At 41.3% G+C, this 13148-nt stretch overlaps 1 protein-coding gene across 5 annotated transcripts in view; it reads right to left on the bottom strand.

Moving 5' to 3' along the window:
* The window catches only part of DIAPH2 (diaphanous related formin 2), an 874039-nt gene that overhangs the window by 678599 nt on the left and 182292 nt on the right, over positions 1 to 13148 (bottom strand). For all 5 annotated transcript variants that reach the window (XM_034781186.1, XM_034781187.1, XM_034781188.1 and 2 more), the window contains one exon: positions 11521 to 11631. In XM_034781186.1, coding sequence (XP_034637077.1) covers positions 11521 to 11631 — 111 coding nt within the window. The remainder of the gene's footprint in view (positions 1 to 11520; positions 11632 to 13148) is intronic.

Below are 13148 nucleotides of genomic sequence, written 5' to 3'. Positions count from 1 at the left end.
CACTAATAGCTCCAGGAGCTATCCCACAGTGCACCACTCTGTTGACGCTCTGGACAGCAGTCCGAGCTCGGATGCTCTGACCAGCCACACAGGAAAAGGCCCGGGAAAATTTGAATTCCTTTTTCTGGCTGGCCAGTTTGAATCTCATTTTCTGTTTGGACATTGTGGCGAGCTCAGCAGCACTGGCAACGATGCAGAGTTCTCCAGCAGAGGTGACCATGCAACCTCAGAATAGAAAGAGGGCCCCAGCATGGATTGATCAGGAAGTCTTGGATCTGATCGCTGTGTAGGGCGATGAGTCCGTGCTTTCGGAGCTGCGATCGAAAAGACGGAATGCAGAAATCTACGAGAAGATCTCAAAAGCCATGCCAGAGAGAGGATACAGCCGGGAAGCAACGCAGTGCTGCGTGAAAATCAAGGAGCTGAGACAAGCGTACCAGAAGACCAAAGAGTCAAACGGATGCTCCGGATCCCAGCCCCAGACATGCCATTTCTACGAGGCACTGCATTCCATTCTACGTGCGGCCGCCACCACTACCCCACTACTGACCGTGGACTCTGAGGATGGGATATTGTCGACGGCCACTTCCTCGGAGATGTTAGCGGACGGGGAAGATGAGGAAGGTGAGGAGGAGGACGAGGCAGTCAACAGCGCTTACAAGGCTGATTTCCCCGACAGCCAGGATCTCTTCATCACCCTCACAGAGATCCCCTACCAACCGTCCCCAGGCATTAACCCGGACCCTGAATCAGGGGAAGGATCAGTCGGTAAGTGTTTTAAACATGTAAACATTTATTTTGAACAGAACAGGAACATTAACAATGGGTTTTTCATGATTAGTTTGCCCTAGGTGCTCTACTTTGTAGTCCTTGCCAGTGCAGCTACTGGAAAATAAGGTCTATATGCCCGGGGATAGAGCTGAAATCCTCATGGGACATCTCCACGAAGCTGTCCTGGAGGTAATTGGAAAGCCTTTGCATGAGGTTCCTGGGGAGAGTGGCCTTATTGTGTCCTCCGTGGTAGGAAACTTTTCCGCGCCAGGCTATCATCAAGTATTCTGGGATCATTGCCTTGCAGAGCATGGCAGCATATGGCCCTGGTTTTTGCTGGCTTTCACGCAGCATGTGTTCTTTCTCGGTCTCAGAAATCCACAGCAGAGTGATGTCGCTCATGGTGACCTGCTTAGAATTAGGGGAATGTTACTATTGGGACTGCTTACCTGTTCCTTTACAGAACTGTCACCGGCAGTTTACAGGCACGCGGTGGAGGCGGGAGAGGGGCAGCATACAGGGATCTTTCCCAGGGACAGCCGCGAGGGGGCGGGACAGGGGCAGAGTTCATGCTTGCCGGATTGCCGGCAGCAGGAATTGGCCAACGCTAGGAGCATTGCTTTGAACGTGAAAGGAGGGCACTGCTATAATTTAAGTTTTAAGCAGCAAAAAGTGTACAGCTTACCATGTCAGCCTGCTACCCGAATTCCGCTGTCCTGCCCCACTTGTCTGATCTCCACTGAAAGACCCCAGGCACTGAATGCGAAGGCCGAAAATTCGACCTTGTCCTGAGTGCGCATGTGATAGGTGCTGTGCATGGTCTTGTTCACAGAGAAAGACTATGTTCATTGTTCACAAAAATTTATCTTTGTGAGGAATTCACTCCCTTTTTCCCATCTCACAGCTGCGATTGTCTCCCGACCTGGCATCCCCCTCCCAGAGGCTGACGCAGATTAGGCGGAGAAAGAAAAGGACACGGGACGACATGTTCTCAGAACTTATGGGCTTCTCCCGAGCCGAGGCGGCCCAGCAGACCCAGTGGAGGGAGAAGCATACAGCGAACGGGAGGAGAGGTGGCCAGGGCCGGCTCTGGCTTTTTTGCCACCCCAGGCAAAAAAGCCTCCCGCCCCCACTTAGACAAGACTTTTCAGTTCCTTTGACAGATTCCAGATATTTCCATATGTATCTGCTCCAGGGTGTTTAGTGTGGGCGAGAGCCCCGGGAGAAGGGCGCAGAGCCCGGCTGGGGCTCCGCTCTCCCTGGCGGCCAGAGGGCCATCCGACGTTGATGTTGGTAAAACGTCCCCTATGGTCCACCAGTGCTTGCAGCACCATTGAAAAGTAGCCCTTTCGGTTAATGTACTGGCTGGCCTGGTGGTCCAGTACCAGGATAGGGATGCGAGTTCCATCTATAGCCCCACCGCAGTTTGGGAATCCCATCGCGGCGAAGCCATCTATGATGACCTGCACGTTTCCAAAGGTCACTACCTTTGACAGTAGTAGCTCAATGATTGCGTTGGCTACTTGCATCACAGCAACCCCCACAGTAGACTTGCCCACGCCAAAGTGGTTCGCGACTGACCGGTAGCTGTCTGGCATTACAAGCTTCCAGAGGGCTATCGCCACTCGCTTCTGGACACTCAGGGCTGCTCGCATCCGGGTGTCCTTGCGCTTCAGGGCAGGGGACAGCAACTCACAAAGTTCCAGGAAAGTTCCCTTCCGCATGCGAAAGTTTCGCAGCCACTGGGATTCATCCCAGACCTGCAGCACTATGCGGTCCCACCAGTCTGTGCTTGTTTCCCGGGCCCAGAATCGCCATTCCACAGCATCAACATGACCCATTGCCACCACGATGTTCACGGCGCGGGGTCCCGTGCTTTGTGAGAGGTCTGTGCCCCTCTCAGACTTCATATCCTCACCGCGCTGCCGTAGCCTCCTTGCCCGATTTCTCAGCATCTGCCTCTGGAAAAGGTGAATGATAAGGTGCGAGGTGTTGACAACGGCCATAACTGCAGCGATGGTCGCAGCGGGCTCCATGCTCGCAGTGCTGTGGCGTCCGTGTTGTCACTCACCAGAAAAGTGCGCGAACTGATTGCCCGCCGGCGCTTTCAGGGAGGGAGGGCAGGAGTAACAGTTGGATGACAGTTACCCAAAACCACCCTCGACACATTTTTTGCCCCAGCAGGCATTGGGGGCTTGACCCAGAATTCCAATGGGCAGCGGGGACTGCGGGAACTGTGGGATAGCTGCCCACAGTGCACCGCTTCCAATGTCGACACTTGCCCCGTTAGTGTGGACTCACAAAGTCGAATTACTGTCCTTAGTGTGGATACACACGTTCGACTTTGTAATATCGATTCCACATATTCGATTTAAGTAAAATCAAACTACTCTCGTAGTGTAGACATACCCTTAGAGGCTAAGATGAACAAGTTTTCTCCCTCCTTCTTATGACACTCTTTTAGATACCTGAAAACTGCTATCATGTCCCCTCTCAGTCTTCTCTTTTCCAAACTAAACAATGATGTAATGGAGGAAAAGAGAAATGCAGTTTAGGAAATGAAGAATGGTAAGGCAGTGGGACCCGATGAAGTGATAGCAGATCTGGTGAAAGACTTGAATGAAAGAGGCATAAAATGGATGAGATAAAATTGATTAAAGCCATGTGGCAAGACAAGAAAATCCCCGAAAACTGGTGCAAGTCTCTCCTGGTTCCCATATGTAAGAATAACTACCAAGGAATTAAACTATTTTAACCTGGGATAAAGATCCTGGAACATATTCTAGACCCTAGGCTTAGGAGAATGGTGAAACCTCTCCATGAACAAGAGCAGTCCAGCTTTAGGAAACAATGAGGAACTACGGATGCCATGTCTAATTCGGTAAAGATACCAACAAGATACCTTCTGGGCTTTTATAGGCCTAAAAAAGGCATATGATTAAGTGGACAGAAGGATCGTCGCATCAGTGCCAAGGAAACGTGGAGTGCCTGAGAATCTAAAAACTATGGTGATTACCTCTATATATCAGAGATCTGAACATGTTTTGGAATGACAAGTCTCTGAACTGAAAGTCAGACCACACCAGACGGTGTGCTGTTTATTATATTGACGGACTATGTCAGCAGGCAGATACCAGTGGGAAAAGGCAAGATGATGTTATATGCAGACATATAGCAATAAGGGCACCCTCAAAAGAAAAAGGTTAACCAGTGAAACTGGTCTGGGATGAAGATGAGCATGACTAAGACTGAGGTCATGTGAGTCAACAGACATACCACAGGGAACCTGGGCACAGAGATTAGTGTAGTAAGACTAAACCAGACTGCCTAGTTCAAGTTCCTTGACTGCTAGGTCATGGCAAATGGCAAGACTGAATATGAAATACAATCCAGATTGGGGAGTGCTGTAAAAGCATGAAACAACATCTCAGGAGCAGAGTATGACAAGCAAACACCACTGAGACTAAAAGCCCAACTGTATAAAATAATGGTGTACCCAAACAATGTTGTATTGTGCAGAAGTATGGGCAATAAAGAGCCGGCAGGTTCAACACAGAGATGCTTGAAATGTCTTCACACCATGAGGAGTTACATGAAGAGACAGATTTCAAAATTAAAAATGGAAGTCAAAATCCATGATGTGCCTGACAAAATCCAGGAAGCACCACTTCACTGGTTCAGGGACATGCAGAGGATGAACGAGGCAACCTGGTGAAGCTAGCATAGCAAGAGAGGGTGGTAGGAAAGAGATGCCCAAGCAGAATAGAGGAAAAGATGGATAGACTGCATCAAAGAAAGTGGTAAGCAAGTGGTGCCTCTGACAGATGAAGATGCTTGAAAGATGACCCAACTCCAGTTGATGCAATAAGGAAAAGAAGAAGAAGGTGGCCATCCTCATAACAAATGGAGTAACAAGCATGAAGCTAATACTGCAAATGGAGGTCCCATCAGATTGGTAGGTACTACATTAAGATTCCAAGGTTTGGGGGGTGGTAGGAGGCTGACTATCAGAGAAAAACCTCTCAGAAGACCTTTAACAAACTTTTTGACTGAAAGGTGAGAAAACCTCTATGGTATTCAATTGGTGGATGTGCAAAATAGTCCAATGAACATTAATAACCTTAAAAACATCTGGTTTGTTGCTAAGCTTATCTATCAAGATATTGAAGGATATGAGAGATTCAAGTCTGATGATGATGATGATGATGTTGGTAAGCCTGGGATGACAAATGCTTTTTCGAAATCACTTGTCCTAGTAGACTGCTCTGTATCAATATGCTTGCTACAAAGGGGAGGTGCTTCCAGCATAGTTTGACCCTTCATTGGCAACCCACAAGACTGGAGTTATGTTGCACACTGAATAGTAATTGTGGCTGCCATCAAGCTTGATGCATCATCATCAGCATCAGTGGAGGCTTGTAGGGAGCTTAGCCATTAATTGACCCTGTATAGACAAAGATTTAAATTCCTTTGAGTAACATTGCTCCACATAAGAATATTGCAACATATTAGAAGGGCCAGATAGTTCACTCAGTGAAGTTGAAGGATAGCTAATGAATAACTCTTCTTTTCTAAAAAATATTTTTAGCTCCTACTCCTTTCGAGTACTTCTGAAGGACTGATGTTTTGACTACTCTTGTTCAGCACCATAACTAAACACCCTGGAGCAGATACATATGGAAATATCTGAAATCTGTCAAAGGAACTGAAAAGTCTTGTCTAAGTAAGTAATTATTTACAGAACCATAATAAAATATTCAAATGGAAAAAAGTGGAGATTGCTAACTAGGTCTGCTAGGTCATCGGGCGCCCTAAATACTCATGAGGGAGCAGGGGCTCAAAGTCATCAAGGGAGCAGATATGGTCAACTGACACTACTGGCTAAAGCACTCTGATCCCAAGTGCATGGGGTGCATGCATACCAGAAGCGTAACACATGTAAACAAGTTTCAAATCTTTGAAAGCAAAAGAACTCTGGGTCAAGGTTAAGTGAGCGAAAAACAGGAAGAACAAAAGGTAGATAATGATCTATTACCAGCTAAGTTAACAATTAAGACTCATTAAGATAACCTGTAAACTAGCCTGAACTGATTACTCCTTTGAGGTTTACTTGGAATGTGGCTGATGAGTGAAGAATGATGCAGTGGTAACCAACAAATCAAGGGGTTGAAAGAGATTGGGATACCTGACTAAAACAAGAAACCGCCTCTGAAGTTTGCAGACAATACCAAGCTGGGAGAGGTTGTTTGGAGGATAGGATTTAAATTCAAAATAATCTGGCCAAACTGGAGAAATGGTCTGAAGTAAATAGGATAAAATTCAATAAGGACAAATGCAAAGTACTCCACTTAGGAAGGAACAATCAGTTGCACACATACAAAATGGGAAATACTGGCCCAGGAAGGAGTACTGCAGAAAGGGATCTGTCCTACTTCAGCCAATCGCTCAGACAAACAAGTTTGGCTAAAATTTGTTTACCACCCGTTCCTTGTTTACAATGTCACCTGAAAGTGAGAACAGGTGTTCACATGGCACTGTTGTAAGTGGCGCCGCAAGATATTTATGTGCCACATGCACTAAAGACTCATATGTCCCTTCATGCTTCAACCACCATTCCAGGGGACATACGTCCATGCTGATGACGGGTTCTGCTCAATAATGATCCAGAGTAGACAGATACATATTCATTTTCATCATCTGAATCAGATCCACCAGCAGACTGATTTTCTTTTTTGGTGGTTCGGGTTCTGTAGTTTCCATATCTGAGTATTGCTCTTTTAAAATCTTCTGAAAGCATGTTCCACACTTCGTCCCTCTCAGATTTTGGAAGGCACTTCAGATTATTAAACTTTGGGTCAAGGGCTGTAGCTATTTTTAGAAATCTCAAATTGGTTTCTTTACGTTTTGACAAATCTGCTGTGAAAGTGTTCTTAAAACGAACATGTGCTGGGTCATCATCCGAGACTGCTATGACATGAAATATATGGCAGAATGCAGGTAAAACAGAACAGGAGACACACAATTCTCCCCCAAAGAGGTCAGTCACAAATGTAATTAACACTTTTTTTTTTAAACGAGCATCATCAGCACAGAAGCATGTCCTCTGGAATGGTGGGGCATACAAATGTTTAGCATATCTGACACGTATATCTTGCAACGCAGGCTACAGAAGTGCCATGCGAACACCTGTTCTCACTTTCGGGTAACATTGTAAACAAGAAGTGGGCAGCATTATCTCCTGCAAATTTTAACCAAATTTGTTCGTCTGAGTGATTGGCTGAAGTAGGGTTGAGGGGACTTGTGGGCTCTAAAGTTTTACATTGTTTTATTTTTGGATGCAGTTATTTTTTTGTACATAATTCTACATTTGTAAGTTCAATTTTCATGATACAGAGATTGCAGTACAGTACTTGTATTAGGTGAATTGAAAAATACTAATTCTTTTGTTTTTACAGTTCAAATATTTGTAATAAAAATAAATATAAAATGATCAGTGTATACTTTGTATTCTGTGTTGTAACTGAAATCAATATATTTGAAAATTAGAAAACATCCAAAAATATTTTATAAATTTCAATTGGTATTCTATTGTTTAACAGTGCGATTAATCGAGATTAATTTTTTGAGTTAATCGTGAGAGTTAACTGCGATTAATTGACAGCCCCATTTATTTAATGTTCTTTAAGAGTTCTGTAACTTATATGGATAGATGGAGGAGTGGAATGACATCTTTGTGGATTTTTCTATTGGATCCTCCTTCCCTGAAGGATGCTAACAAAACTATAAGCATCTTGATAAATGACTGTGGCAAGTATTACAGTATAGGATCTTATATTGTTACAAACATTCATATTCAGAATGAAAGATCTTTCTCTCTGTTGGCTCAACTGCAATGTGAAATTAAGTTTCCCTGAGATTTATAGATGATACTATCAACACCTGGAAGACACCTTTAGAGATGCATTTAAGAATCTTCATTTTCAAGCTAAACTTTTAAATTCAAATGAGGGTCAAGGTTGCTTCCTTCATATGGCTCCTCTGCATTAGAGCCAAAGAAAGGAAACAAATCTATATTCCATTCCGTTCAAAGTGGCAAGATCTGGAAGGGACAAGTTCATTGCTTAAACTGAAGTTTCTCAACAAGCCCATACATACATACACACATACACACTTGACTTTTTCTGTGGAATTTCAGAAATTGAGTAGCTATTTTTTGCCACTTCCAATACTCATCTGGTGATTAACATAGATGGAGCAGTCATGGATCTCTGGTCAAATTCTCCTCAGGGTCACCAAGACTATTAAGTCTTCTTGTAGGGCACTGGTCCTCACTTCTGCTGTAATTGCTTGCCTCACAGGCCTGAAAAGACTGCTTCCTTCTGTAAAGGTGTTGGTATAAAATAATAAATTTTTCTAAGGCCAGAAGGGATACATATTCTAGTCTGAACTCCTGTATACCACAGGCCACTAAATTTCTCTCATGACAACAGGCCATTGAATTTCACCCAGTGGTATTCTCTCCAACTTCCTCGTTGAAGAGAGATTGCTAGCTTGCCAGATGAAGACTGCCTCCACTCCAGCTATTTGTTCCCCAAATAAATCTTCACCTAACATTTTGGAAGTTGTCAACGGCTGCTTGTCCTGAAACTTAGCCACATATGGCAACTGGAAACAGAGTTGCAAACCACAGCTTTGACAGAATGCATACAACATAAAGGCAACTGAGACAAAAGGCTTCTGACAGAAAAGTTTTGTGCAGTGTGGTTCCAGCCTTGACCCATTTAAGCTTATGCTGGCCGCTAAGGTCATAGTGTACAATTATCCACTCCATGGTGGCTGTGGTGAAATATATAGAGATCACACTGCCCATAGTGCTTCAGAAGAGTAATTTCTTTTCAAGGTCAAACCATCCCTCCTCAAAGTCTTTTGGTTGATATTCCTCCTTGCTGTGAATACCAATGTTTGACTAGAGCAGACACTGCTGTACCACTTTCAGTCAAGAGACTAGATCTGACTTGGTAGCATGCATCTGGGTTTGTTTATTTAGCTTCTTTGTTTCACATAAGCCTTCCAATCTCATCTCACCACCTCTGGTATTTCAGGCTCCAGCTTCAGCTGGAGGGGAATAACCATCAAACACAAACTAAGCCACTGAAAACTTGAATGGCTGGACCACTACCTGTTAAACTTATCACTATCCTTTCTCACTTTATACCATGTTAGTGGAGGGAAACTAGACACACTATATATGAAACCTGCAATGTCACCATCAAAGGACTATTTACCAACTTCTCTAAAGAAAGCAATATTCCAGCTGCTTCTCACAAAAAGTAACATTTGATGTGAACAATCTCCTCCTACACTTCCTACCCAAACTGTATCACTACATATGCAGAATCCAAGAAGTGGCATTTACCAACACTGGCAGTCAATGAGATGGTGCAGCTGATGCACTTACAAGATGCTAGTGGATGTTATAACAAGGGATTCAATCATTTATCTTCAACAGGATCAGAGAACTGCAATACACAACATTACTGATGCAAGAAGGATCAGTACTCTTTTCTTCCCTACTCTACGAGAAATCTTGGAGAAGCAGAGATACCCCACAAGCTCCATGACTAGAAACATACCAATGACACCACACTGTCTCTTTCAGCAAATGGCATCAAATCTGCATGAGATGAGCCACCAAAAAAGCAGCTAGCCCTATTGAACTCAAGGAAGATTGAAGTAATGCGGTAGAACAGGAGTTGGCCAAGGCACAGACCTCTTCTTTCATCAAAGGCATTTACTCTTATTCAAGATACTATGAAGTCCCAGGGTCTTATTGAACTCATCACTACCCACATCGTAACTAAATTCAGAGACATAAACTTCATTTTGCCAGCGCTATTCCCTTCCATCTCAAAGATTCAGCCACTGTGATGTGTTTATTTCTCACCTGCAGAGGGAACTATGAGAAATCATTATATGGGGCTGATACAGTTTTAGAATTTGTTGGGAAACTGTCTGTCAAAACTCAAAAAAATAAAAAATGAATATTTAATCCTCTTCACAGTATGGCCAGAAAAAGCAAAATGTACCTCAAACTTCTTCAGTGGAGCAGCTTAAAGAACAAAAAACTAGAGTACATTTAATATTATTTTTTAACTAAAAAAAAAGTTAGAAAAACTGAGTGGCCTCCTTCAGTTATCCACCTGAACAAAAAAAGAAAGATTAAAAATTAGAGGTATAAAAATCAGATATCATCTTGAACTTGAGTGTGATAACAGAAGCTGCAGATCGAAGTTCTTGATTAAACCAAGAGAGAAAAGTGAACAGTGGTCCAAAACCTGAAAACTTAGAAATGCTCTGTTACTGGTGCTCAGAGTAATGCAGGTACTTGATAACCACTGTGGCAAGAGAATCAGTAATGTAGCTACATCAAGTCCTGCCGCCAGTGTTAGAAGCAGCAGGACACTGCACCTGTATCCACTAACACTGCACAGGCTGCACTTCCAAAAGTAATAGCAGTAGAAACCCTAAGCATGGCAGGCCACCATCCAACACCCACATCGCTGGGCTCATTCCTACCCCCAAGAGTAAAACTTTTGTTTGCCGCCCCCACCCTTTTTTTTTTTTTTTTTTAATGTAGCCATTGTTTCCGAACTAGCAGCTGTAAGGATTCAAACCCTAATTCAGCATTCCAAGGCCATATGTATCCAAATGAAGGTACTTATGATTGTACTCAGTGTTAACCAGATGTATCCTGGCTGTCAATTTCTGGAACACCACATAGAACGAAGTTCTTTTAATGTGGTGGAGGGCACCTGGTACACACTCTCCCATTTTCGGATACAGTGAAGTAGTACTGTGCTGCGCTGCCATCGTAATGCAACACCTGAGCCAGCTGAAGCATACCAAGAGATTAAAGATCATAAAGTACAATAAAAAAAATTACATGATTTTAGATAAAATCCTCGTACAGTATTCAATTACTAATAGAAAACAGTACAACAAGAAAGCAGACACATGTATGCTATGATGCCCTGCTGTTAAAAATAGTTTGCATCTTCATACTAGGAATATTTGCATTGTAATATTTGTCCTCACCAAGATAAGACAGTGTTTAAATGGCTGACTGATTTTGTTCTTCTGATTTTAAAAAAATTAATAATATTGGAGAGGGGCTCAAGGCAAGCATGAGAACTGGGATTCTACAGAATTGTAGAAATAATTTTAAATGGAAAGCAGATCTATGACTATCTGCTTTCAAAATTATATATATTGAAGTTCATTTGACAAATGGTGAGCTCATTTTCTGCATAATGAAAATTAAGTCTGTTAGGACTGTCACAGTAATTGACCAATTCATTTCTGGTAGTGTTATGCTGATATGCAAAAGCAAGAAAGTAAGATTCCTAAAGCAACTCTGTTAACTTGTTTTTTGTTTTTTTTGGCTGCATAATCTGTTATTGTGTTCAGAATAAAACTATTAAGAACTACTAAAATATTACCAGGTCCTAAATACAAGTAAAGAATACCTAAAATATTAGGCAGGAAGTAAAATGAAAATGGATTTGGCAGGTGGGTCATTATTGGCAGTGTGATTTCTCACTCACCTTTTCATTTATCTGAGATTTGAATGAAGCATTAAAATTCAACCAGGCTGCCTCAGACAGGTTTACTTTTGTTTTATAACATTGCCGTGAGGTTAATAATAATAATTACTTTAATTTCTGTAGTTAACATGTGGAAACCACTTACTGGCAATATTTTCTTCAGTCCACAGCGTAGGAATTCATTTCTCAAGTGTATCCTAAAATCAAGATCTTCTGGAGAAGTGACAAGGGCATTTATAAACTGCATGCAGGCCACCTGTAATTAGAAAAATTAAGTTACTAAAAATCTCTCTCTCAGCGCATACACATGGTTTACATACAAGCAAATAAATCCTTTCTGCCTTTAAATATTTAAAAACTTTCTAATCAAATATAGTGGCATAAAGCAAAGAACAACAAAGACGTTTCTCATCATATTGTCCAGTTAAAATCCAGTACTACTTAATAATTTTACAATGGCTGAAATAATTTTGTTTACAAGTGTAACGAATGTGCAAGGACTGCCATCTGAACAGACAAACATTGAAAGGTTCATCTGATTTTAAGCTTAACACTTTTATGAAACTTTGAGGAGAAGTTTACAGTTTCTGGTTTTTATTTTTTGTTTGCATGCCTGTATGATTTAAAATTAATTCCTTGATAAAGATAATGAGATTTGGCTTTTTCCCCAGTGAATACCTATTGTTTTTGAAAGAAGTTCTCTCTTTGATGTATTTAGGGAACATTTCAACAAGATTTCAATTTATACTAGAGGTATATTATATTGTGTATATATACATACACACACACAATTCATATTATGCACTGTAATATATATATATATACACAACTCATATTATGCACTGTAATATATATATTTATATTTATAATTATATTTATATTAATATTTATATATTACAGTGAATAATATGAATTGTATTATCTGCTAAAATTTAGAACAAATTTGTCATTTACTATAATTTAATGAAGCTTCTATAAATAAGTTTAATGAAATTTTAAACAAAGACAACATATAACCCTGCACCTTTTTGCCTGATCTACATGCTGTATCCATAATGTAGCCAAGTATACAAACATTTTGTTCACTGGGTATGTTGTTTTGTTTCATTTGGTTTTAACTAAATATGATAGCCATTTTTATATCTATAAATTAAATCAGAAGAGCAAAAAATTCATCCTATTAAAAGCAAGTGTGATGGTCCTATGCAACACTTTAGGCTACCCCTAAATATGTTCTTCATATATAGATAAGTCACTGATGTTTATAAGCAGATTCATTATGTTTCATTCATATTATAATGGTTAAACAACTATGCTAAATAGGTCCATGCAATAGCAAATTTGTTCCATTTGCTTACATAAAGTACTATGATCACTATATAGAATTATACTGCTAATGAAGGTTTCAGGTTTTGTTTCTGATAATGATATCCATGCTGGAGGACTTGCTTCATCTTCCCAGTATTTTTGCGATAACTGGAGATTAGAAGACAAATCAACAAAAAGCTAATTGCCAGGTATCTTTTGCATTACTCCTGCATAGCATTTTGGAAAACGCCTGAAGTCTCAAGCTACTGACTTACAGTTTAATTGAACAGCTGTGCATTTTAATTGATTTATTTTAAAAACAGGCAGACAATAATGTAATGCCAAAAGTGCTGATACACATTAAGACTGCAAGGGGACTCCTGGGAAATTTCAGGTTTGGTGAAAGATGTTAACGGCAAGTAAAAGCAGAACCAACATAAAAATCAATAGTAGCCAGGGAAAAAA

The sequence above is a fragment of the Trachemys scripta genome, chromosome 9 (genome assembly GCF_013100865.1).
Source record: "Trachemys scripta elegans isolate TJP31775 chromosome 9, CAS_Tse_1.0, whole genome shotgun sequence".
Lineage (NCBI taxonomy): Eukaryota > Metazoa > Chordata > Testudines > Emydidae > Trachemys > Trachemys scripta.
Note: the sequence above shows the minus strand (reverse complement) of the source record. Positions and strands in the feature narration are given on the sequence as shown.